General features: G+C 43.7%; 1 protein-coding gene across 9 annotated transcripts in view; it reads right to left on the bottom strand.

Annotated features, from left to right (window-relative positions):
- LOC114158153 (inverted formin-2-like) overlaps positions 1 to 25,251 on the bottom strand; it is a 36,785-nt gene extending 11,534 nt beyond the window's left edge. For 2 of the 9 annotated variants that reach the window (XM_028039440.1, XM_028039441.1), the window contains exons 1-16: positions 25,060 to 25,250; positions 23,738 to 23,887; positions 23,114 to 23,378; positions 21,915 to 22,030; positions 21,381 to 21,540; positions 19,561 to 19,594; positions 19,349 to 19,490; positions 18,717 to 18,849; positions 18,000 to 18,605; positions 17,789 to 17,919; positions 17,645 to 17,706; positions 17,450 to 17,552; positions 16,965 to 17,050; positions 16,765 to 16,865; positions 16,142 to 16,212; positions 15,950 to 16,057 (exon numbers count right to left, since the gene is read on the bottom strand). In XM_028039440.1, the coding sequence (XP_027895241.1) occupies positions 15,950 to 16,057; positions 16,142 to 16,212; positions 16,765 to 16,865; positions 16,965 to 17,050; positions 17,450 to 17,552; positions 17,645 to 17,706; positions 17,789 to 17,919; positions 18,000 to 18,605; positions 18,717 to 18,849; positions 19,349 to 19,490; positions 19,561 to 19,594; positions 21,381 to 21,540; positions 21,915 to 22,030; positions 23,114 to 23,378; positions 23,738 to 23,887; positions 25,060 to 25,155 (2,364 nt within the window). In that variant the 5' untranslated portion in view covers positions 25,156 to 25,250. Of the gene's footprint in view, positions 1 to 10,117; positions 10,577 to 10,758; positions 10,997 to 12,589; positions 13,106 to 13,624; positions 13,778 to 13,850; positions 13,936 to 14,019; positions 14,185 to 14,258; positions 14,380 to 15,799; positions 15,871 to 15,949; positions 16,058 to 16,141; positions 16,213 to 16,764; positions 16,866 to 16,964; positions 17,051 to 17,449; positions 17,553 to 17,644; positions 17,707 to 17,788; positions 17,920 to 17,999; positions 18,606 to 18,716; positions 18,850 to 19,348; positions 19,491 to 19,560; positions 19,595 to 21,380; positions 21,541 to 21,914; positions 22,031 to 23,113; positions 23,379 to 23,737; positions 23,888 to 25,059 lie in introns of those variants that run through there. The other 7 variants (XR_003598351.1, XR_003598350.1, XM_028039445.1 and 4 more) reach the window with 7 other exon arrangements.
- Between the last annotated feature and the right edge of the window lie 699 nt (positions 25,252 to 25,950).

Genomic DNA, 25,950 nt, shown 5'->3' with positions numbered 1-25,950 from the left:
ATGTGTGGTCCAGATGGATGGCCCAGAGGAGCCACCTGGGCTGGACCAATGGCCGGTTTGAAGGACTTTGAGGCTACTGGAGGTTGTAATGGGGATGAGGGGTAGGAAACTAAAGAAAGTGCTGGAGGTTCCTGTGGGAAAGGGTTCTGGGCATGAGGGGGTGAAACCATCACTGGTGGGGCAGACATTGGTGGAGGTGAGACTTTGTCTTTGGTTGGGGAGGAATCCTTCTCACCAGAGTCCTTCAGGAACTCTGTAGCAAACTCCTGGGCAAGCTTTGACTTCTTCCCAACACTGCCAAAAGGTCTGACAATGATGCCTGATGAAGAGCGAGAGGAGGAGCTTGATGAACCTGCCTCCCCTTCTGTCTTCTCCCGCTTTAGAGAGCTTGACCTCTGAGGGCCACTGTGGCCCTGACTCTTCAGGGGAACCGTCACCTGCTGGGTGGGAGGGATGTGTCCATGCATAGATGCCGGCCTCTCGCCGCCTTTCCGTCGCTCCATCTTGGCCTTGAGGGTGGAGTAAGAGTCGCCGTGAGCGGGGTTGTGGGTGAAGGACTGTGAACGCTTCTTGCGCGGGTTGTCGTCAAAGAACTCGATGATGAAGGCCTGCTGGGTGAGGTGCTCAGACAGTCCCTGTCTGGACATTTCTGTGGGCGATGGTGGCTGGGGAGGGCTCTGGGACAGGGGCCGATCAGGGGCCACAGCTGAGGCAGGGGCCTGTCTGGGCGGAGAGTACTGCAGCACATGATGGAGCTTCTGTGCTGGAACCGGCTGCTGACTGGACTGGACCGTCTGCTGAGGTGTCTCAGGTTGCTCTGACTGGACAGAGTGCTGGGATTTACTTTTGGCTTTAAGAACCGGGTCTTCAGAGTCACTCTGGGTTCCATCCTCATGATGATGACCTGGTAAAAGAATAAACTGATCAATAGACTTTTATGTTTAAGGGTGCATTCCCACCAGTCCTGTTTAGTCCTCTTTAATTGAACTCTAGTGTATTTGTCTAGAAAGTCCAGTTGGTTTGGGGAGGAACGAATGAGCAATCGACCAAAAACTGAACTCCAGCCTACAAACCTCGGTTTGGGTTCAGTTGAAGTGAACTCTGGTTCAGTTTGAATGCATATGTGAATGCCAATAGAACCTGAGAGTGCTCCAAAAGCAGGAAGTGGACTACAGCACAGGGCATTCTGGGTAAATATAACCAAAACAAATGTGCTAGCCTAGCGCTAGCAGAAGAAATGTCTCGTGGTCTTTAGCCAAAGATAGAAGAGAAATCTTCCAACTGCTAAAATCTGATGTTACTCCATCTTGTTTCCATCTGGTGAAGAAGGAAGTTGCTCTCAGTGTCTTCAGAGGTTTTTGTGTCGTTTCCTTCAGTGGTTCTTGGTGCAGCGCCCCCACAGGCCAGGAGGGGAACAGGTTGGTTTGACTCAGAACCACAGCAGCTGGAGGTGGAGCAGATGCTGAAGGTTTGGTCCCAAATCAAACCGAGTCTACTGGACTATTATGTGAGAAATTAATTACTTATGTTGCTACCCAAATATTTATATTGGATCTAATCACTTAGTTATCCTGATAAATATTTATCTTGCAAGTTAAATACTTGATTTGAAACTGACATTTATAAATTCATTGAAAAAATAATCCCCATTTGTTTCTATTATAACCAATATAACCAATTAAACGCAGATTGTTAACTTCACCGATGGCACCGCACACAGGTCAACCTGTTCAAACAGCAAATCAGCCAATCACATGGCAGCAACTTAGTGCAATCAGTTCAACTTTGTACAGGTCATAATGTTGTACAGCATCACAGTAAAACCAAAGCAACCTCTCTGACCTTTGAGGGTCTTGATGTTCATGGCGAGGTCACTCTTGGTGCTGTAGACGTCCTCGCATGGCGGATGCCTCCTCATCATGCTGACATCACTGTGGACGAGCCAATCAGCCACCTTGCTCTGCGCTGACATCATCTCTGCGGGTGTGGCAGTGGCGGCGGTCTTGGCGGGGGGCGCCTGACCCTTCCTCTGGCGAGTCGAGAACTTGGTGACATGGTCTTTGATCTTGATCTTGCCAGGCATGCAGTCGTCAAATTCGATGGTGAAAGAGGCGTGGCTCTGGACGACGGGCGGCGTCGGGGTTGGCGGGGCGTTGGGGGCGTCCGTATCCTTGGTGGGGATCTCATGGAGCTCCGCCTCTGAGGTTTTCTGGTGCTGGAAGTCCTTGGTGGGAATCTCGAAGTAGCTGGGCTCGCGGTGGTAGGAAGGGAAGACGGTCTTTGGTTGGGAGTCGGAGAGAGCTCCAGGAAAATCTGGTTTATAGACACAACAGCTGATGAGACACAAGTACGAATCCTCCAGATGTTTGATGAACAACCGTCTACCTGAATGAGGCTCGTCGCTGCTTTGGACTTTACTCCCATAATCCTCCTCTCCCCACCAGGACGGCTGGCCATACAGAGGCGTGGGCCGACTCCCGGGGGTTTCTGTCACAAACACACACATTTACCAAGAGATGGTTCTGGAAACACATTCCTGTCTAGATCCAAGACACCATGGTGGGTACCGCTAACTTAGACGCTAGCTATGCTAACCCTACAGCATGAATCATAAGGATTAGCTCCACTAATGCTAAACTGCTACACAAACAGTCTGTTTAGTGCTAAATTCAGCTATGATGATGTGAGCAGTCTATCAGAACGTTTTATATGTGAAAATTACCAAGCATTTGTTTTATCAACACTCCTCTTTATATCATTCATTCATTTGTTGTACATTTGCTCAATAGCATTTATGATAAAAAGAGAATATGAGAGGAAACAGAACTGCTGAGGACAGTCTTCACCCATTTCAAAATAAGAGCATGAATATAAATATTAAGAAACCTTAACAGCCGATAACCAAAACTTCAACACTTTATTCAAAATGAAAGTTTACCAAACAGCCAAATAAATTAGTGCTTTACATTTTATCTGGAAAGAAACTTTACAGGAAGCTAAGTGTGCTAAATGTTTATAAAGTAAAAGCAGTAAGTGAAACATTAACTCTGCTATTAGTGGATTAGCTTAAGCCAGAGAGTGAGTATGAATTTGTTTATCGGACAGATGTCTTGGAGGGAACCAGTCCACAAGGAAAACCCACACATCCCAATCCGTGAATTTGTGTTTTGAAGCGGGTCAGGTTCTAAGAACCGAGCCCAGAGTCCCAGAAACAAGAACAAGTCTCCAGGTACAAGGAAAAAACTGTGAAAAAATTCCTGTTGTCATAATCTGTTATGTTGGAGATGAACTAAAACTGCAGATTAGACATCAGCAAAATGTAAAATGTGCATCAGGTCAGCAGCAGCTACTGACCAGCTGACCGGAGCAGCCGGGTTTCCTCCTGGTGTCGGACTCTTGGTTTCCGGGTTCGTACCTTGTGTGATGCTCTTTGTGCTCGTCGTCTTGTCTCCTCGCTGCCCCTCCTCTTCATCACTCTTCTTCCCCTCTGCAGCCTTCAGGCTCATCTGCAGCTGACTGCTGTACTTCTCATGCTGCCAAAACAAAAACGTTTGTTTGAGCTCAAAGTTGTCACACGGCGACCCGTAAGCACAAAGTCAGTCAGGAAAACCAGAACCAGGAAAAATCCAGAAGAGAAACAAAGAGGAGAAAGTCTGTATGTGATTCAAAAGCTCTGTTTATGTTCTACCTGCTCTATGTGTTAATAAGTTAATAATTTGATCATTTTTACTTCCTGTTTTTTCCACCTATTGGATAAAACTACATCACCCAACATGCCTAGCTGTTCTTTAAAGAACCAGCTTCTGTTTGCATGTTTTCATTTCTTATTGTTGGTATTCAGAATAAAAACATGCTTTTAATCTTGTACACGTGTTTTTATACATTAAAAGAATCTGTAACAATTCACTAAACAAGATAAAAGAGAAGGAATCTGCAGTAGCAGAGCAGGAAGCCATTTTTTCTTCTTCTGCATCAAAATCACTTCCTGAGATAATTTCATGTCGCAAACGGCGCTGGTCTTTCAGAATCTGATGTTTTTGTGTTCTGAATAAAATTGACATAAATCCACATGAAAGTTGATGAAATAATAAACTAGATGCCTGCATAATGAAACAGCCAGCAGATTAAAATGTGACCTGACCTTCAGCGCCTCCTCAGGGACTTTGTGTTGACTTTTCTCCAGAACGTAGACGTGAGAATGTGAAGAGGCGGCTCAGGAAAAACTAAATCTGCATGAACAGGGTCACTGAACACACACACACACACACACACGCACACACACAGGGAAGGATATCGTATCCGAAGCGGATGATGTCGGACAGTTTGAGTGTGATGTAGGTCTGATCAGGGATCCGCAGGTCGTTCACAAACGTCTGCAAAAAAAAACAAGAAATCAGATTTTATTTCTGATCCAGTTTATTAATAAACTACAAAATATTCAATAAAAATCATCAAAAACTGGAAAATCATCAGATTTGATGTAAATCGACTCTCCAATATGTTCTTGCAGTTGATTGGTGGAGACCTGTGATGTCACGGGGTGGCTGGCCATGCTTAGAGAAACGTGTGTGTGTGTGTGTGTGTGTGTGTGTCTCACCCCGTTCAGGCTGCCCAGGTCTTTCACCAGGTGTTCGTCGGTTGTTGGGTTGTAGTTGATGACGGCGTGCTGCTTGTCCACGCTGCGCGACTGTTCACACACACACACACACACACGCGCGCACACACACACGCACAGAGCCAGTCTATTAATCAGTGAGTTTAAAGGAGACGAGATAAAAGACGACGATGACGAGTTTTACAAGAAACAAGTGATGATGAAGATGATGAAGAGAAAAATAATGGAGGAAAAACAAAGAGAGGAAGAGGAGAAAATAGATGGTTGGATGCCCGGTTGGATGGAGAAGGACCTCGCTGCAGCAAACAGGAAGGGGCGGGACGGACCACTGTCAGTGTCATACCTTATTTGGAAATGGGACAATTGTACTCCGGAAGTGAAGGGGCGCTATTTCCTATATTATTCCCGGTCTCCCGTTTTTATTTTATTTTTTTTATATCTGTGATATATCTTCACCTTTAGGAAGAAGTTTCACTCTCAGCATTTATTTGAACTTCTCTCTTTTATTTACTTCAGTTCAGTTCACAGTGTTTAACAAATTCTGTAGCTTTCTTCTAAATCTGCTTCTTAGTCGGATCTTTTCGGGCCTGCTACCGCCTCTAGTGGCTTGGGGTGGTAACATAATTAATTTAATTACATTACTAAATCAGAATAGCACAAAGTCTTTATTATTTATTAGTTTTTCATTTTCTTAGGGATGTAGAGTTAATTAAATGACCTCAAAGTTTTTCCAGTTTCTGTCGATGGCCAACCTGTTGAAACTGAGGATTAAATACTTTGGTTCGTTCCAGGACAATCAGTCAACTTTGCTGAAAACACTGACTATATTTTTAAGAAATGTTTTCAGAGACTCTATCTTTTAAGGAGACCCAGAGATCTTAGGGTTAGACAACTACAGATTGTGTAGAAGAAAGGTTTTAACTTTTCATCTCATCGGCTGGTTTGGTCACATGAGCTGCAGAATAACAGACAAACTTCTAAGAAAACTTTGAATGGGAGGTAAACCTCAACTGTTTGGGTTGAGGTTTACCTCCATGTTTTTTGCTGAAAAAACATGGAAGACGGCAAAAAATGTCAGCAGAGCGTCCGTCCATCCTCTGCTCTTCAGTTTGACCCTCTGAGCTCATGAAGGCCTTACTGTTTCCCTCTGGTGCCTAAGAATATTGATTACCAGTCATTTATTGACAATAATCATTTTTAACCAAACTAAATGATAACATTTACCTGTAGCTTGCTAAGTGTTTCACTTGATGCTCAAATTGTTGATATTGTGATTCTATGAATGTTTTATTTTATAGTTTTAGAGTCAAAGGAAAATTTCCACCTCAATAGACTAAATAGTTTCATCTTATTTTTCTTCTATATTTAAAACTCTACCAACAAAAAAATCTCTCAGAATAACATTTATGGCTCCACATAAGCAAAAATGTGATTTTTTTGCTTGTATATGTTTAACAATCCTGGTTGTAACCAGATTTATTTTTCTTCTGTGAACCTAATTCATTTGTTTGTTATTGACTTTTGCTCAATTAAGTTTCTTATGTTTACATTGTAAATGGTATTTTTATTATAGTTGATCATGTTGCTTTTTATGTCTCATTTAATTTATTCCTCCTACAATTGTTGGAGGTATATAGATGTTAGTTATAATATATAAATCTTGTTTATGTTATTTAATTAGCTCTACATCCTTAAGAAATTGAAAAAAATATGGTGTTTTATAATTTATCTTCATTAATGCCGGAATTAATAGCAAATAATAAAGACTTTGTGGTATTCTCATTTAGTAAATTATATTAGTTGTGTTGCCACTTCCACGCCACTAGAGGCAGTAGTAGACCCAAAAAGATGCAACGAAGAAGCAGATTTAGAAGTTCACAGAAAGCAACAGAATTTGCTAAACACTGTGAGCTGCGCTGAAGTAAATAAAGGAGAGAAGTTGAAATACATGCTGAGAGTGAAAATCCTTCCTAAAGGTGAAAATATATCACAGATTTAAAAAGAAAATAAAAACAGGAGACCGTGGATAATATAGGAAATAGCGCCCCCTTCACTTCCGGAGTACAATGGTCCCATTTCCAAATAAGGTCTGAGACTGACAGTGGTCCATCCCGCCCCTTCCTGTTTGCTGCAGCGAGGTGTACTTGGTTGGATGCCCGGTTGGATGCCTCCTCACCTGCAGCATGAGCTCGCAATCCTCGCGGCCGACGAAGATCATCTCCTTGGGGAGGCGGTGCCGCGTGCCGGAGCTGCTCACCAGGAACCATGACGTCACGCTCATCTTCACAGGCCTGCCGACAAACCGCAGTGCATCCTGGGAAACGGAGGCCACACCCACAGACAGCCTGAACTACATCCTGCAGCAGGCATCCTGAATCCACGCTATCATCGATAAAACGCGTTTCGCTCCACTGACGGTCCGACCCGGACGGGCGGGTTCAAGTCGACCCACCAGGATCACAGACGGAACCAGCTGGTTTCAGAAACTACAGAATCGTCCCCTGAGGCCCGGCTGGTTTCAGAAACACGTTTAATCTGCTGCAGATTGTAACAAGTTTGTATTTAAAACTCAGGATTAATTGATTTACAGCTTTAGGCCACGCCCCTTTGGGTCTGAAACGCTCCTGGTCTGTGATCTGAACGGACTGAGTTGGATCCAGTTTTGGTTCTGTGAGGATCTGAGCGGAACTGCTGATTGGACCATGAGCTCCAGCTGGTTCTGGGTCCAAACCAGACCAGATCATGAACAGAACCACCAACCCACACACAGCAGCTGACCTTAAACAAAATGGCTGAAAAAGGGTCAAACTGTTACAATGGCCTAGTCAAAGTCCTGATTAAACACCCTGATTAAAGCGCCAGAGAGCCAATAAAGCCCTGACTCTTAGTCTGGTGATTTAAAGATGAATGAAACCTTCAGGTTGGAGCTTTTCTAACTGAGTGAAACTAACCTGTCACACGTCACACCACGTGACCTTCCTGAACCTGACTGGATGCAACCTGGCAGCGCTGTCTGATCATATCTGTCACGTCATCGTCATCATCGTCACCTTCATCATTTCAACTGAGCCACGCAAACGCGCACGCGCGGCCGCCGGAGGATCCGAGCGGCAGGTCCAGCTCCTCCCAGCGGGCCGCGGGCTCTGATCCGCGGCGGCCCGGCCGGGACGCGCCGCCTCCGGCTGCAGTCATCCCAGACAGTCCGGTCCCAGCCCCCCCTCCTCCACGCCCTGTCCTCCTCTTCCTCCTCTTCCTCCTCTTACCTCCTCTCCAGATGCCGCCGCTCCTCCGCCGCTGCCCGCCGCTGTCCTGCGTTCGGATCCCGCACTGCCGCACTGCGGGGCGGGTGGAGCATGGGAGGCGTCCCGCTGGGCCGGAGCTCGGACGGGGTTCGGGTCTCTGCTTTGGGCTCGCTCTCTGGTCCTGATGCTGCTGCTGTTATGGCATCTCTCCGCTCGTCTCCTCCTGACGCACCAGCGGCAACCCGCTGCGTCAAGACGCACCGCGTTAGCGCCTACGACACCGGAAAAGCCCCACCGCGGCCTTCAAATTAAAAGACTGCCCAAAATGTCATTTTCATTACATTGTAGATGTTTTATTAATTATAATATTTTTAATGTATGTATTTAAAGGTAAATTAAAATGATAATGGAAAATAAATTGTGGCAAAAAAGTAAGAATATTAAAGATAAAAATTTATCTGTTAATAATAAATAAAGGTTTAGTGATAAATCCCATTATCAACAATAATAATGGATAAAATCCATCACTAATTATATATTTTAAAATAGCATATTTTATATTATAAAATGCACATTCATCCATCCATCCATCCATCCATCCATCCATCCATCCATGGAGGGCTCGGCAGGTGCTGGTAACCTTACCCTATAAATAAACATAACCCTTACCCTATTTTATTAAATAACATATATATGTACTGTATTAAAAGGAAAAATTATTTACTTAAACAAAATTAACTAAACATTTCAAAAATAAAATAAAAAATGTAATTGAAATAATTCCCAACAATCAAAAAAGGAAAATTAAAAGTTGTTGTAACTCATTAATTCAAATTCTTCAAAATATTATTGTATTTAAACACAGCAGCAAAATATTTCATACATCTGAGTTTGATTATTTTGTTACGTTTCATAATTTACTAATTATTTCATTTACATGCTTTTATGTCTTTTATATTTTTTTTCCATATTATGTGTTTAAATGTCTTGCAGACTGAAAGAGGAACTGAAGTTTATTTATTTATTTTTCAACGTTTCTGTTTGTAAAAAAAGGAAGAAGTAAAACAGAGTAAAGCTTGTAGATTGTTTGTGCTTTGAATGGATCTCTCCGGCATGACACTTTATCTGTGCTCTTATTGTGAAGGCGGCCAGACTTCCGGTCTCCACAGTCGGCGCTCTAATTTACGTCCCGCATCTCGTTTAACAGGACAAACAGAAAAACGGTCCATCAATAAAACTATCGATATCTTCATTACTATCAGTGAAACTGAGTCACGTGACTCGTTAGTGAAGCTCAGTTTGGCATTACGTCACCTGCCTGTTGACACGAGGACGCAGCTTGTTGATGGTGATGATGTCATTGATACTGAAGCGAAACGTCACAACCGGCAGGTCCGACCAGAGGCGGCAGGAGGCTGGATGTGGCCCTGGGCGGCCGAACTGTCCGGCCCAGTCCCATAAATCTAAATCTGTTAAACTATTTTAAGAATTATTTTAAAACTGGGGGAAGAAATGAACGAAAAATAATCTGTAGCATGAATAAACACGAAGGACCAGGTGTTACCATACAAAACAAAAAAATATATAAATATTTTCTATCCAAAATGACCTTAGTGATAAAACCCTCATTAATGTATTTGTTCCTCAGTTTTCAGTCATATTTATGTATTTATCTCCCCATCATTAATTTCTACATTTTTATTTTAGTTCTTAATATTTTTTGTAAAATCAACTAGTGATAATATTGACACAGTAATTGTTAAGTGATTGTTTTCATTTAATTCCAGACATTTATATTTGCAACATTTTGACATTTTCATAAATAAATAAGTCACTTCATTAAGAAAAATTTAAATCAAAAGCCAAATATGCATCTATAAAACATAAAATATATGTTCATATAAGGATATGATGCACAAATGAATACATGTAGGAAGAAAAAATATTCAGAAATAAATGTGGTTAAAAATATATCATAAAATCAATAAGATGATTAAAATATAAAAGGTCAAATAAAATCTATAAAACTGATAAATCTGGTATTTTTGATTAATTTTATTAATAAAATATGATACAGAAATACATAAATTTATAAAAAATTACATTTATTTTCTTGATTTAAAGTCAAGTTATATTAGTGAGGTAAATTTTAACTATTAGAAAATAAAATAGGGTTAGAGTTACCCTAAACCTTTAAACTTATATAAATCTTGATTCCAGGAAATTTAATTAATCCCCATAAGAAAGACATGAAGACAAGTTTAATGCAAAGATTATATAAATATTTATTTACTGTTTCAACAAATTTAATATTTAATTTTGTGTCTTTTTAGCGTAAAAATTTCAGAGGAATGTGAAAATCCTGCAGATTTAACAAAGCGTCAGGCGGAGTTTTATTGTGACAGGCTGCAGGACAGGAAGTTAAATGCTGTAAATGCTGTTTCATCACTTGACTGAGTTCAACTTTTACTGGCTGATTTTACCCAGAATCCCCTGATCTGAGATCGGATCTTCAACCAATGAAACCAGGTGAAATCGGAGGCTCCGCCCACATCCGTTCACCTGGCTGCTCAGGTAACCTGCACTAGCACACCAACGCTAACCGAACCAGAAACCAGAAAACCTACTCTCTGCTCTCCATTTACAGTTTTTATTCAATTTCAGATCTCTTTCCTGGACACAATCCTGTTGCCATGGAGACGGGTCCTCCTCCGCTCACCTGGAAACACAATAAGTCATGACAACACTCAGATGTTATTCCCTGAACACAGACTGCCAGGCTGAGGCGGCGCACCACCAGCCAGAAGTTTGAAACGGAAAATTTCAACGTAGAAAAACGAAAAAATAAAAAATCAAATCAAACACCTGTATGATGATGTCATAACCAATGACATCACACACCTGGACTCACCTCACTGTACAACACATCCCGTCTTCTGCTTGGGGCTTTGGGATCTGATGCAGTCACGGAGTCCTGCAACAAGAAGGGACGATCTGATTGGTCGGTTTGTGGATGAACAGAACCGTTTGGTTCTGGCAGGTTTGGTCCGGTCCACTCTGATTAAGATACGCAGCAGAACCAGGAATCCCTGGAGCCAAAGGAACCAGGAGCCTCATGAACAAAGAGCTGAAGAGCTTCCTAATAAAACATGGAGGATTCAGATAAAGATGCAAAAACAACAGAGTTAGCAAAACTCAACAACTTAAGAACTGAAACCAGGAGCGAAAAATCAAACCCAACGAATCAATTCCTGGAGAACCAACCGCTAAGGAAGCTGTGCAATGACAGATCCGAGCCTGCAGAGGGCGACATTATGTGTTGCGTATCAACATGGTGGAAATTAGCGCTTTAGCATTTGGTTTTGCTAAATTACAATGACGTATTAGGATCATTTAAGATAGAAAGCAAAACAGAGGAGTACATTTCTGACAAAAACCTCAGAAATGTTTAGATTAACATCAGAAATTTCCACCCCTCCAAAAAAACAACTAAAAAAAAACAAAAAAAAGGAAATTACTGACTTCCATAAGTTGCAAATTTGCGACAAAACAGTCAGAAATTTTGAGATTAATCTCATACATGTTGTAGAAAAAAACGTGAAAATTTCTGAGTTTCAGAAGTTGAAAATGTTGAACTTTTGAAACTCAGAAATGTAAAGTTTATTTTAATTTAGAGATTAATCTCAAAATTTCCGAGTTTCTTCTAGAAAATGACCTCAGGAATTGGACCTGAAATTGTCCCTCTGGGGCCACCGCTGGTTTCCCAGCAGTCTTTGTACATGAGGCCTCTGGTCTGCGTATTTTAATCAGACAGTAAAGGATTTAGCGTTAGTCTGATCTTCATCTCAGATTTATTCTGCAGATTTTCTAACATTTGTTACGAAGCAGCTGATTGGCTGAGAGGAGAACCATTGACATGGGTTGATGTTTGGTCGTCAAACCCGATTCAGAAAGAACTGGAGGTGACATGCAGAGACGTAGAATCACTGATGGGATTATTTGGGATTAAAGCGAACAGAGGTTCTGTCTGAGTCGGGTTCTACCTCGGGTGGGGGGCGGACGGGCTCAGACCCGGGAGGAAACCAGACCAACATCCTCTGGGTTTGTCCCAGCTTCTTAAGATATTAACAAAATAACACATGAACAATGAAATTCAGAGGCATATAAACATAAACATGGAGTTTCCATGGCAATAATCAGGACTTAATGACATAAAGTCAAGCTGTTATGTTATCTAAAGCAGCAATAGGGAGGGGAGGGATCTGCTTTTTTCTATTGATGAAAATACTTAAAAATAAATTAGTTTGATGTATTGCTAAGCTACGTCAGCTTGGGGCTAAGCTAAGTGTGCTAAACGTCTTCAAAGATAAGCTAAAAATGAGCTCCAGTAGGATTAGCAGAAGTTGCCACCAGTTGGGATTTGAGCCGCGGTTAGCGGCAGTTTTTAAGCCGCTAACCGCGGCTCTTCAGAGTGCGAGTCTAAGTCAAGTCTAACAAATTTCTTGCTCAACTAAACCGCTAAAGTTTAGAAGCAGGAGGCTCCATCTGTGCAGACCAAGGTTGCTGCTGCAGTTGATTGAAGCTCCAGTCTTCACCAGCAGGGGGAGACACTTGCACAGCAACTTAAAAACTACTGTTATAGATTAAGGTTGTGTCGGTCGCCATGCCAACAGGGCAGAAACCCTTCTGTCCGTTAAACGAGCTCATCTCTGCTGCTCGGACGTTTCTGTACCTTTTGGTTGGATCTGGTGCGTTCTCCTGCTGGGACTTTCGCCGCTCTCCGGTCCGATTCCTCTCACTTCTGACGAGGTGATGTACTCAAAGTCCGACCTATCCGCCACGCTCAGGCTGCTCCGGTCTCTGCTTGGTGCCGGACGCTCTGCGCCGGGCTGGACTCCCTTCAGTCCTGAGGAACCTTGGGTTTCCAGACCCGAGTCCTCCAAAGACTCCTGACACCTGCGCCTGGTCTCCTCTGCAGGTGTTTGTGGGTTCTGGTTCTTTGGTGGTTCTCCTGACCCGGGATCAGGAGTTGTTCCAGAGGGTGAGGCCGTCGCAGATTGGTTGGAAGTGGAGGAAATGGCAGGAGTTTGGACCGACTCCAACGGCTTCTTTGATTGGCCAGAACTTCCTGGATGGGAGGGCGGAACTTCCTGAATTGGAGTCATTCCAGATGTCTTCTGTGATTGGCTAGAAAGAGGGGAGTCGGGGTCCTCAACGGCCTTTGACCTCCGTATGGTCCCGGGATGCGCTGAAACACAGCAATGGGATCAGATTCAGAGCTGAAGATCCGACGGGACGTCACTGTTTATCTGACAGCGCAAACGGTGACCCAGACACCAACTCTGACAGATAATCAGTAGAGATTAAATTAGCTAATCAAGCACTGCTGTTAGCTTAGCTAATAGCAGCAGTAGCTAGTCTACCACAGAGACCTCATTAATAATCGCAGAGCAAACATAAACTCAGAAAACACAATAACGCAGCAAATGTTTGCTTGTTTTTTGGTGTTGAATCCTGATGCATTAGTGGAGCTGTTGTCAGTCAGTTGCTATGGAAACAGGTCTGTTTGTAGGGTCTGACTAGTTTTGAGTCATTCTTTAAGGGTTTCTCTTGTTATTTTCCGCTGTGGCTCTGAATCCCACCTTCACCTCCTGCTTTCATTTGGTTAACGGTTTCACTGCAGCAGCGCCGCTATGGATGGAAAATAATCGGATTCTTTCCCTCCATCGTTGTTCGCATGCGTGACATTTTGGGATGTAAACCATACCGTGCACCGTGTCTGCAGAAACAGGAAGTGACCCCCGGCGCTGACCCCTGCGGGACGGCGTTCTGGTCTTCTTCAGGGCGTGGCCCTTCCGGATCTCGGCCATCAGGTTGTCAATGATGCAGCCTTCGTCCTGCTGGTTCACCTCCCTCCTTACTGCAAGACGAGTATCGGTCACCTGCAGCCACGCCCTCTTCTCTGATTGGTCGAGGCTGAAGGCGGGACTCACCCATCCTGCCGGAGTCTCCTTTGACCTTCTTCTCCTCCTCTCTCTCCTTCCTTTTCTTTTCCAGCTCTCTCCAGTTTTCGTTCTCCTGTCAGGTGAAACGAACCGGATGTTTTGTTTTGTGATGATGTCATCCTGAGGATGTCATAACCAACTGTGATTGGCTGCTTACCTTGAAGGCTTTGAGGAACAGCCCTCTGAAGGTCTTGATGGTCCCAAAAAGGTCGTCGAGGGAAAAGGTGCCGACGTCTTCGCACAGGTAGTCCGCCAGGTCCCGCCTCCTGTCCTCCACAGAGGTCATGACCTTCTGCAGATGCTCACACACCTGCAGGCTCTCCTGGAGGAAAAGGAAAACAGTCACGATGCGAGTGAGACGAGGCGACAGCGAGGGGGCGGGGCCTGATGACTCACCTGGATGGTGGACAGGTACTGCTCCTTTATGTCCTCAGAGGAAGAGGAAACTTTCTTCTCAGAGCTTTTGAGCCGTTTGGACAGAGAGGAGTACTCAGACTGGATGGACTCCATGTTCACTCTGCAACAGGAACAGCAGGAAAGTTTGTTCTAGAGTTTATTCTAGTTTATTCTAGAGTTTGTTCTAGTTTATTCCAGAGTTTGTTCTAGAGTATATTCTAGAGTTTATTCTAGAGTTTGTTCTAGAGTTTGTTCTAGAGTTTGTTCTAGTTTATTCTAGAGTTTGTTCTAGTTTATTCCAGAGTTTGTTCTAGAGTATATTCTAGAGTTTGTTCCAGAGTTTGTTCCAGAGTTTGTTCCAGAGTTTATTCCAGAGTTTATTCTAGAGTTTGTTCCAGAGTTTGTTCCAGAGTTTGTTCCAGAGTTTGTTCCAGAGTTTGTTCCAGAGTTTGTTCTAGAGTTTGTTCTAGAGTTTGTTCCAGAGTTTGTTCCAGAGTTTGTTCTAGAGTTTGTTCCAGAGTTTGTTCCAGAGTTTGTTCCAGAGTTTGTTCCAGAGTTTGTTCCAGAGTTTGTTCCAGAGTTTGTTCTAGAGTTTGTTCCAGAGTTTGTTCCAGAGTTTGTTCCAGAGTTTGTTCCAGAGTTTGTTCTAGAGTTTGTTCTAGAGTTTGTTCTAGAGTTTGTTCCAGAGTTTGTTCCAGAGTTTGTTCCAGAGTTTGTTCTAGAGTTTGTTCTAGAGTTTGTTCCAGAGTTTGTTCCAGAGTTTGTTCTAGAGTTTGTTCCAGAGTTTGTTCCAGAGTTTGTTCCAGAGTTTGTTCCAGAGTTTGTTCTAGAGTTTGTTCCAGAGTTTGTTCCAGAGTTTGTTCCAGAGTTTGTTCCAGAGTTTGTTCCAGAGTTTGTTCCAGAGTTTGTTCTAGAGTTTGTTCCAGAGTTTGTTCTAGAGTTTGTTCTAGAGTTTGTTCCAGAGTTTGTTCCAGAGTTTGTTCCAGAGTTTGTTCTAGAGTTTGTTCTAGAGTTTGTTCCAGAGTTTGTTCTAGAGTTTGTTCCAGAGTTTCGGGGTAGTCAATGTTTTCAGGACCATCTGCTGGCCAGCTAACTAGCTACATAGTCTCAACACAGCTACATAGATAACTAGATATGTAGATATATAACTAGCTACCTAAACAACTAGCAACCTAGAAAGCTCCCTAGATAGATGAACTGGCTACACAATTATCTACATAGATAACTAGTTATAGCTAGATAGATCATTTGCAAGTCGATAGTTTTACTCTTGGTGCAATAACAGTTTTTTATACAAATGGTTTATTAATGCTGCTGCCATGAACAAACTGTTTTTACATCATTAACACTCGTTTAGTTTGCTCACTACAGGAGTGAATTTTGGTCTAAAATAGATTTTATGCCTCATTTTATCCATTTGTTACACATTAATGTATATTTACACAGATCTCCCAGGATGACACATAAAGACCTCCGTTTGAAATGGAAAGTAATTTCTTTAAAGTGAATAAATCTGAGTGGAGATGAGTTGGTCCGTTTACCCAGAAGCCTTTTCACAGATGTGCAGGTCATCAGGCAGGTTGAGCAGGTCAGGATGGTCCTCCTCCACCTTCTGGGGTCAGATTAAAATCTCAGGTTATGTAATCTGTGTCCAGCATGAGCAGCATGAGCAGAGCGCCCCCTGCCTGTACCTCCAGGATGTGGTGCAGCAGCGTGATCCTGGACTTGTTGGCTTTAGTTTCAGTCAATCGGAGCAAAGTGCCGATTTTAAAGCCGTCAGCGTTCCCAGTGTGAGTTCCCTGAAGCAAAACATATTAAATTAGCAGATTACAGCTGATTGTTCGCCTGGATTTATCATCTTTACGGAAACAGAAAGCGGTTACGTAGTTGAGGAAGTTCCCGACGCTGAGGATGAGTTTGCAGAAGCTGGGCAGCCGGGAGCTTTCCCTGACACCTGAACACACCAAACATCACGATTTCACACAGACACGGAGGAATGAAGCATCAGCTCCTGTGTCAAAATAATCATCTTAAAAATGCCTGAACACGATAAAAACAGAAAATCTCTACAAGCGTTTTGGTCTCATTTCTAGTGCAATCGTTTCTAAAAACAACTTCTCAGCAAATGGAGGAAGCTTGTTTTCATCAGTCATTCCCTAAAATTGATGAACAAGTTTTAGTTCCACTGGCAGACGACTTCATTTATAACATGGGAAAAATAACTTGTTATAAGTGAATTTATCTAATAATTTTTCCATCAATTTAAAGAATTATTTACTAAACATTTCCTCCTATATTTGCTAAAACGTTACTTGTAAGTTGGTCAAATGTATTGAGATATTTGAACGAGAAACTGGAGCTAAATAGTTTCTTCCTGTCTGAATCTGAACTCTGGTGGTTCACATGAACACCAGGGGGCGCCAAATCTCTAACTGTGTCCCTGTGGAGAACTCTTCTTCAGGTGTTCTCAGGTTTTATTTTGTGTGTAGATTCTGTAAATACAGACTTTGGCAGGCCCGGTCCAGAAGTTCAGCTTTGGGTTTCAGAGTCTCCAACACACAGCTGCTCTCTTCACACAGCAGCATGCACTCGATCCGCAGCGCGTAGCTACACACACACACACACACACACACACACCGTCATCAGCAGGAGAAAAGCGTGCAGGTGAATCATTACGTCAGCAGACAGGTGGCGCTGTTCTCTTACCTGGGCACGTTCAGCAGCTGCAGGTAAAACTGATCCACTGACGCCATCTTGTCTCTGTCTTCCTGGTTGGACTTCAGGTTTTCTATCTGAGGACGGACAGGTCAGACAAACAGCTGAGGCGTCAACGTGTGGACAAGTTGAGGGACATTAAAGGTGGAACAGCTGCAGGTCAGGTAAGAGACAGGTGAAAGCCAAACCCCGCCTCCTGACCAAATCTGAAAGCTTCCTCTGAAGTGGGCGGAGCCAATAAACCCAGAGTTGCGTGTTAACGACTTATTGTCAAAAAGCAACTAGAGACAAATATAGAGACTAGAAACTTCAGACTTTTGTTTCCCAAAGTTGATTAGCGATAAATCAAGAAACTTTTTCAAACAGTGAATTACACAAATGTAGCACATTTTTTCAAAAAGGCATCGAGCGACAAACCAGAGATTTTTTCTGTTATTGGCGTGAGGTATCGCGCTAATCGTCTGTTGAACTCTGACCTCGTGTTTCTCTGGAAGCAGTTTGATCAGCTGTTTGAGGATTTCCACATCGAACTTGGATCGGTCTCCGTTCTGGATCAGAGACACAAACTCCTCATGGGAACTTCAGCAGAAACAGAGCAGAAGAATCGATCAACAACTGAAAACCAGGAAGTGCAAAAACAGAGGAGCGTTTCTATTGGCTGGGCGCCTCACCATCTGAACTGCTTCAGGAAGATGTTGAGGTTCAGGCTTTTCTTGGGGTCAATGAAGGAAATCTGTGGACAAGGAGACAACAGACGGACAACGGGTCAAACGATGTCTTCAGGACCACAGAATCCCTGAACCGACATTCTCCACCTCTTTGGACTCCGTTCTGGTCTTGGTTCTGGTTTTGGTTTCAGTTGGAGGCAGACTGAAGAGCTGCTCGATGCTGCAGTAATCTGGTTCCACCGATTCTGACGATGACGACGTCCAGAGAGACTGATGATCTGCGGACAGACGAAGAGTCCAGAACCTGACCGGTTCCAAACAAGTCAGAGTTAAGGTGGGAGAACGTCCGCTAGCTCACCAGTTACCACTCTGGACGGGAGTTTCTGCCAGTTCAGCTTCTTCATCCGCAGGGTGGGGCAGGGGGCAGGGCTTGAGTGGTGGGCGGGGCTAGAATAGGCGCTGCCTAAAGTCTGGACCGAACGAGCGGCGATCATTTCCATTGGTGGAGGTGGTGGGATCCCCATGCCAGGTAAAGGTGGAGGTGGTGGAGGTCCAGTGCCTGGTAGTGGTGGAGGTGGTGGGATCCCCATGCCAGGTAAAGGTGGAGGCGGTGGAGGTGGAGCTCCAAAGCCTGGTAAAGGTGGAGGCGGTGGAGGTGGTGGAGGCGGAGCTCCAAAGCCTGGTAAAGGTGGAGCAGGAGGAGATAGAAGAGGTGGAAGAGGAGGTGGAGGAGGAGGAAGCAGAAGAAGTGGAACTCCATTGGCTGGTAAAGGTGGTGGAGGTGGAGGACAACCAGCTCCAGGGGGCGGAGCCTGTTTCTCTGCCAACAGCTCTAATTGGCCAGGAGGGTAGCTGAGCGTTGGGGTCTGCACCGCCCTGTCCACCGTTCTGACCTTCTTATTGGATGACAGATATTTTTGGGGGAGGAGCCTATCCAGCAGCGAATCACCGGGGCCTAAATCAGCTGGAAACAGATTCAGACACGCTCACATCCAGTCGTCTCTGACTGATAACAGCAAATACACAGAGACCCTCTGGACCCGCCTTCTGGCCCAGAACCTGAAACTGGACTCACTGTTCTGGGCCAGCAACGTGGCTCGATCGGTCAGCACCTCCAGAGCCAGCCAGATGTCGTTTCTCTTTGGGTCCAGCATCGACAAGGCCTGAAGGATGGAAAGCAGCTGGACTGAGGACGGACAGCTGGACACCTGGAGACCATGGAGAGGACGGTGAGACAGAACCAGTTCTTCACCTCAGCAACAACCAGGACCGGTCAATGATCAGAACCGCCAGCTGAAAAGTTAGCTTCGCTAGCCCTAAGCACTAATCAAAAAATTAGTTCTGCTAATGCTACAGCCTGATGCTAATGCTAAATTGCCATATCAACATGGTATTTAGCAGCTATTTAGCAGTTAGCTAATCCTAACGAGTTGGGGACGTTTCTGCTACTAGCAAAGCTAATTTTTAGCTTAGCACATTAGCACTTTTGCTCATTTTAAAAACATTTAGCACATTTGAGCTTCCAGTAAATTATTTTTTTTATAAATTTGCTAATTTACTTTCAGATCAATAAAGTTTAGTTATGAACTGCTGAGAAGGTTTATTCATGCTCTTATTTTGAAGGACCTCTCTCTGTGTTCCTGGAGAAATTTCTTTGAGGTTTTTGAAGATGAATGAAGCTGAGCTGATGAAGAGGAGCGGACTGACCTTGGTGAAGAGCGAACTGAAGACTTCCTGGTGATTGCTCATGTCGATCCCGCCGTACAGTCGCTCCATCTCTTCTTCGTCGTCCGCCATGGAGTCTACGAACGCATCGCACTGGACGTTGAGGTCCATGTCCTCCGTCTCTCTGGAAACGGAGGCAGAGACGTCACCAAGCCGCCGGTCTCTGGTTATGGAAGCCATGCAGAAACATTTACCTCAACTTGGGGAGCAGATCCAGCAGCTGCAGCCCTGAAACACAGCGAGCGTCATGGTGAGACTCAGAGATCAACACGTCCAACACCGTCCAACACTGTCCAACACCGTCCAACACGTCCAACGCCTTTGGACCAGAACAAAACGCTCCAGCAGTCCGGTTAGCAGTGAGAGGACCAGACCCGCTGGCAGACAGCGATGGGCATCGTTTGAATTTTAACCGTTCCGGTTCCCAACGTTACGGTTCATCTGCACAGTTTAAACTCATTAACTTTAATTCTAAGAGTTTTTTGCCTTTTATGAACTTCACCTTTTTTTTCCCCACAGTTACAGGTACATAAATATCAGACATATGTGCTTTAATATAAATGTTATAAATCTTTTTACAGGAGTAAATTTTGGCCAGAGTTTACTTTTCAAAAGCTGATAGAAACACAAACATGAAGGATCACATTAACTGAACAATCTACATCATACAACGATAATTATGTTTAAAAATAGACAATAATCCATGAAACTGACCAATATAAACTTCTGAATTCAATTATTGAAAAAAAAAATCTTTATAAAAATTGTTTTGCTAGGTTTTCTGGCATTAAGCAAATAGAAATAATCTTGGTAATTCTAACTGACCAAGAACAAGAAATGTTTTGGTCTGATTTAACTGCAGATGGTGAAATAAAAATTTCTCTTTTTATGTAAAATGTTTTATGTTTCAAATTCAAATTTTCCTGTTTCTTTGGTAGAAGAGTTGCTCGTCCTTTTTTTGGTTCCTTTTTTTATTGTTGAAATCTGAGATCAGCGAAAGACCAAAGAAAACCTGAGAACATCTGGAGGATCTTTCATCTGGAGCTACATGTGACAGGAAAACGCAGAATGAGTCTAAACTTGCTCAGACATGAACTCAAGATGTTCCAGAGTCACAGAGAGCAGAACATGATCCATATGGATCCATCAATTAAAAACTTGTAATACTCGGCTGAACCTGATAGCGGGAGAATTTCCCACAACTGTTGTATGTTTGAAATGTCTGAGCTTGTTCTGCATCCTGTTCCCCTCCTGGCCTGTGGGGGCGCTGCACCAAGAACCACTGAAGGAAACAACATGAAAACCTCTAAACACACTGAGAGTAACTTCCTTCTTCACCAGATGGAAACAAGATGGAGGCGTCAGATTTTTTCTTTTTTGTCTCTGGCTAAAGACCACGAGCTAGCGCTAGGCTAGCATGTTTGTTTTGATTGCATTTACCCAGAATGCCCTGCGCTGTAGTCCACTTCCTGATCCAAACTGTTCAGAACTGAACTGGATGAAACTGAACTAAACCAAAACAAAACAAATAAAACGGATTTGAATCGAATTAAACCAAACGGAATCAAATGAAACAGAACCAGTTCTATTTGGTGAACTGAACTGAACTAAATAGAACTGATCATCTTCATTGATCTCCTGCCGTTTATTAAACTTTACATGAACGAAGCTCCCATCACTACAAAATGTTCTACATCATTATGTTGAATATTTTTAAACTTCTTCGACTCTAACAGTTTATTTTCTGAAAGTGATTCATTCCAGGACTAAAGAATCTCTTTCTCTGTATTTTTGTTTCAAACCACAGATTTTACAACTTCTAATTTGATGAGAGTCATAATCGTTTCATAATCATTCATGACCTGAAGGGAACCACAGCCTGGTTTCATAAATAAACAAACTGACTGACATGAACCTGATAACCTGTTTCTGCTCCCAGTCAGTCCTAATTCTGTATAAAACGAATGCTGATTGGCTGAGGAGCGCCAAGCTCCGCCCATCTGAAGCATCGTACCAATGAACTCGTGTCTCAGTCGGTGTCTCTTGCGCAGGTCTTCCTGTCCCAGGATGAGGACGTTGATGGCGGCCATCATGGTGACCATGTAGGGGACGCAGTCAGTGGCCTGCAGTTCGTTCATGATGACGCTGAAGCGATACTGCTGCTTCTTCAGAACCTGGAGACGGAGACGCAAACACAACAGACCCAAAACGACCGAATCAGAGACTGGGTCCGTTCAGACTCTACGGAGGTCAACTGGGGCCAAAACGTTTGCTTAAAAGAAAAAAAATAAACTGAAAAAAAAAAAAGATTTCAAACTGAAAATTATTTTTAAGCTGGAAAGAAAAAAACATTTGAAACAACAAAAAAAATTGAGCTTGAAAAACATAAACTGAAAATGAAGATTTTAAAACAATCTGAAACTGAAAAATAAAAAGGAAACTTAAAAACTATTTTGAAATTGAAAAAAGTTTCTAACTGAAAAAACAATTTTAAATGGATGCAGCGGGAACCAGAGGAAGCAGGTAACTCAGCATGTTTGGGGCGAACCTTGTAGTTCTCGAAGGCGTCCAGGGTCAGGTGGCGGCCCTGGGGGTCGAAGAGGGCGAGCGCCGCCAGCAGCTCAAACACCTGCATCTTCACCATCACGTTGGACGTGTCCAGCGCTGCAGGAGGACACATGGACAGGAGGTCAGAGAGCAGTGGCTCGGTCCAGGCCGCCGCCGGGTCGGTCCTACGTCGGGCGCCAACCAGTTGGCAGAGGAACGATCAAATTACAAGAATAAAACATCAAGCAGGACTCCGTCAATTAGAGCATCTGAACATTCAAGTTCTACAATCATAAAAATCTCCACTGGTTACAATCAGTTTTTTTTTTACTGCGGTTTGTGTTTGAACCAAACAGTCCGGTCTCCGTCCTAAACGGTCTTCTGACCCGCTCTACACCGAACGCTTCTGTAGCTCCGACTCTAAATGAATCACATCTGAAGTATTTCAAAACACGATTATGAAATGTTTACGGTAACGACTCCATTAATCTTTCAACATTCTGCCAAAGGCAGCGTCTGCCAAGTTCTGACTCCTTCCTAAACTCTCAGGGCTCGATTCGCTTCCCTTCATCCAACAGAACTAATTATTCAACACAGGGAGAGCGAATCATCCCTCTGTGTGTCAGAATGTATGGAAAGTTTGGTGGAAGGAGGATTATGGAGAGTTTTGGTAAAATGAAGGCTTCAGATTGTTTTATGAGGTTTGTTGGAGCCGTTTGGTCTGTTCTTGTTCCAACGGTTTTAGAACAGAAACACTCTGGGCTTTAAAGCTGAGACACAAAAATCATTAAATCAATTTATCAAATGATTAAAACTGGAGAGAAAAGCCCAGAAAGTTTCCAGAACCAGAAGATGGAAACTTTAAACCGGATCAGAACAATAAGCAGAAACTTCCCTCAGGTTTTATCAGACAGCTGGTTTCACAGCCACTTCCTACTTCCTGCTTCCTAAGTCCTACTTCCTACTTCTGGGAAACAGGAAGCAGGAACCAGGTTAAGGTTCATGCTGGGAACAAACTGAACTGGAACCAGGACCAGAACCACAACCAGGACCAGACCCAGAAGAATGCCTGGATCCTCTGCATGGATCACATGAGGGCAGAAATGTTGCAATTCTTGAAGCGCCACAGCAGCAAGTTGTCATGGCGACCAACAGGTCGAGCTGCTTCCTGATGGTATCGGACCGGGCGGCGGTACCCACCCTGGGCCAGGGTCCGGATGTATCCCTCCTCGTTGTCCAGGATGAAGTCGAGTCCGGCGGACGAGTTCATGACGCTGCGGATGCACGACACGCAGGTGAGCTGCAGCAGTGCGTCGGGGATGCGGGCGCAGCCGCGGCCCGACAGCCGCTCCAGCGCCGCCATCAGCAGGTCCAAACCCTGCAGCTCCAGGAACTGGACCATCCACGACTTGTCGCTCTTCTCCAGGCGCCGCCGCAGACCCGAGTAGTTCACCACGGTGGGAACCTGCAGGCGACACGCCGCCACAGCGCTGAGCTCATCAGGACTACTACGGCTGAAACGATTAATCGATTATCATCAACTAATTTAGTGGTCGATTAATCGTGATTAATCAATTACTGAAATGATCATCAACTAATCGATTAATCGTTAAGGTCCATGGGAGCTTAGCCTCATTTGGGTTCAGAAAGTCAAACTCTGAATGAATTAAAGCCATCAAACTCAATCGATTAATCATGATTAATCGATTACTGAAATAATCATCAACTAATTTAGAAATCGATTAATCGTTAACTGGAGCATCGCCGCTTGGAGGAGGTCGTTCCCACGGTGACCAGTTATCCAACTGGTCACCGGGTTCCTACCTGAAGCAGGCGGACGCACAGCTCCGGGTCGGCGTTCTCCAGGTTGGCCTCCAGCGATCCGTCCGGGTCGTCGTCAGAACCTTTGGTTACTTGCTCCTTCACTGCATCCCATTTGGTTCTGGACGCCATGACGACGGGAATCTGCAGAATCTGACCAAACTTTATCAATCTGTCAGATTAAACGTCTGGAGGGAGGAGGAACAAAACCGAGTCTTCAGCTCCACTGGGAACCAATCTCTGTTTTCTGCTCCTTTATTCCGGATTAAATATTTAACTTCGTATCTCAACATGCCTGGAACCGTCAGTCACTGCTGACCCGCTTGTGTCTGAGGAATCCAGAACAATAAGTCTCTTTGTTGGGCCTCCAGAACCGGGCCCGGCTGCAGCTCGGTTCTGAACAGCAACAGGAAGGTTTAACTGGGATAAAAAACATGTTTAAGGATTTAAAGCAGTTCAGACTCACATTAAATTAAGTTTTCTGTGGGTCAGATTCCAGTCTGATGGTGAAGCAGCTTCATCAATAAATCTGCTTGTTTTTGTCGACTTGGAGTCCGAAGACTGACCACTTTAGCATTAGCTTCCACTAAATACAATGCTAGTGTAGCACTTTAGCATTAGCTTCCACTAAATACAATGCTAGTGTAGCACTTTAGCATTAGCTTCCACTAAATACAATGCTAGTGTAGCACTTTAGCATTAGCTTCCACTAAATACAATGCTAGTGTAGCACTTTAGCATTAGCTTCCCTTGAAACCCCTTTAGCCATGACACTAAGGCAGGGGTCTCAAACTCCAGTCCTTGAGGGTCCTGCAGTCCTGCAACTTTTAGATGAGCCTCTGCTGCACCGCCTGAACAGAATAATTAGGTCATTAGCAAGGCTGGGAGAACTGATCTACACAAGGAGGAGGTAATTAAGCCATTTCATTCCAGGGTTTTGTACCTGTGGCACATCTAAAAACTGTAGGTCTGCGGCCCTCGAGGACTGGAGTTTGAGACCCCTGCACTAAGGGTTTATCCCTTTCAGCAAGGGCTAAACTCTTTAGCTGAATAGTTTATCTACAATGTTAAAGCTTCAATGCGCTTTAGCATTGTAGATAAAGTGCTAACGCTAATGGTAATGTAGCACATTAGCATTAGCTTCCACGTCGTCTGATTACAGAAACACTCTATAAATCCTCAGGAACAAGAATAATTTGAATTTTTAATAAGTATTTGATGAAGTTCGTCTAGTTACCCGTCCTTTGCTCTGAGACGTTCATTGATATGAAAACAGAAGTTGCAGCTTCACCACCTCACACTAATGATAGATAATTACTCATCACCTGAGAAACACTGATGCAGGAAACAGAACCACCTGATCGGTTCTGAACCGAACCAGGTGTTCTGGTTCTGATCCGACCCTCAGCTTCACGGTCCATGTCTCCCCGCCTCACATTCTTACAGGAAATCACAGATTGCAGCAATAATTTCTGTAGGAGGTTGGGAAACACTGAATTCCTCTGCACTGAGGTGTGTGTGTGTGTGTGTGTGTGTGTGTGTGTGTGTGTGTGTGTGTGTGTGTGTGTGTGTGTGGGTGTGGGTGTGTCGGGTGGAGACATTCCTCCAGGACAGACGGGGTGGAGCTCAGATTCCTGTGACGAAGGCAGCAGGATAAAAATCTCTGGTCAGATTGATGAAATATTTTAAACATTTGCTGATGTTTCATCATCATCAGGAAACGATGAAAAACAATTTAAAATCTGTTCAGATCACAATTTACAACCTCTAGAAGTGTCTCTACAGAAAATAATTTAAATAATTAAATTATGATGAGGAAAATCAAGACCATTAAAATCTAATTATAAAATATAAATTTACAGTTTAGGGACCATAAATGTGAAGTAACATTTATAAACAGGGGCGTGTATTTCTGGGCCCAGAGTTGGAAAAGGACAGAATATCAGCACCAAAATGACTTTAGTCCGCTAATGCGCTAATAGCAGAGCTAAATTTTGCCTTCAGCTTTAGCTCTTCTGCTAACTTTGAAAATGTTTCACTGAGAACCCTGTTAGTGTAGCGCTTTAGCATTAGCTTCCACTACATACCGTAGCGCTTTAGCATTAGCAGGACTAAGGTTTCTGATTAGAGCTTCGTCTCAGAACCTCGATGTGAGTCTCAACACTAGAATAAATCGAGGAACCATCCATTTCAAAGACAAACCTCAGGGTCTGATC

This window comes from Xiphophorus couchianus, chromosome 15, assembly GCF_001444195.1.
Source record: "Xiphophorus couchianus chromosome 15, X_couchianus-1.0, whole genome shotgun sequence".
Classification (NCBI taxonomy): domain Eukaryota; kingdom Metazoa; phylum Chordata; class Actinopteri; order Cyprinodontiformes; family Poeciliidae; genus Xiphophorus; species Xiphophorus couchianus.
The sequence above is the reverse complement of the archived record's forward strand: the minus strand, read 5'-3'. Positions and strand labels throughout refer to the sequence as shown.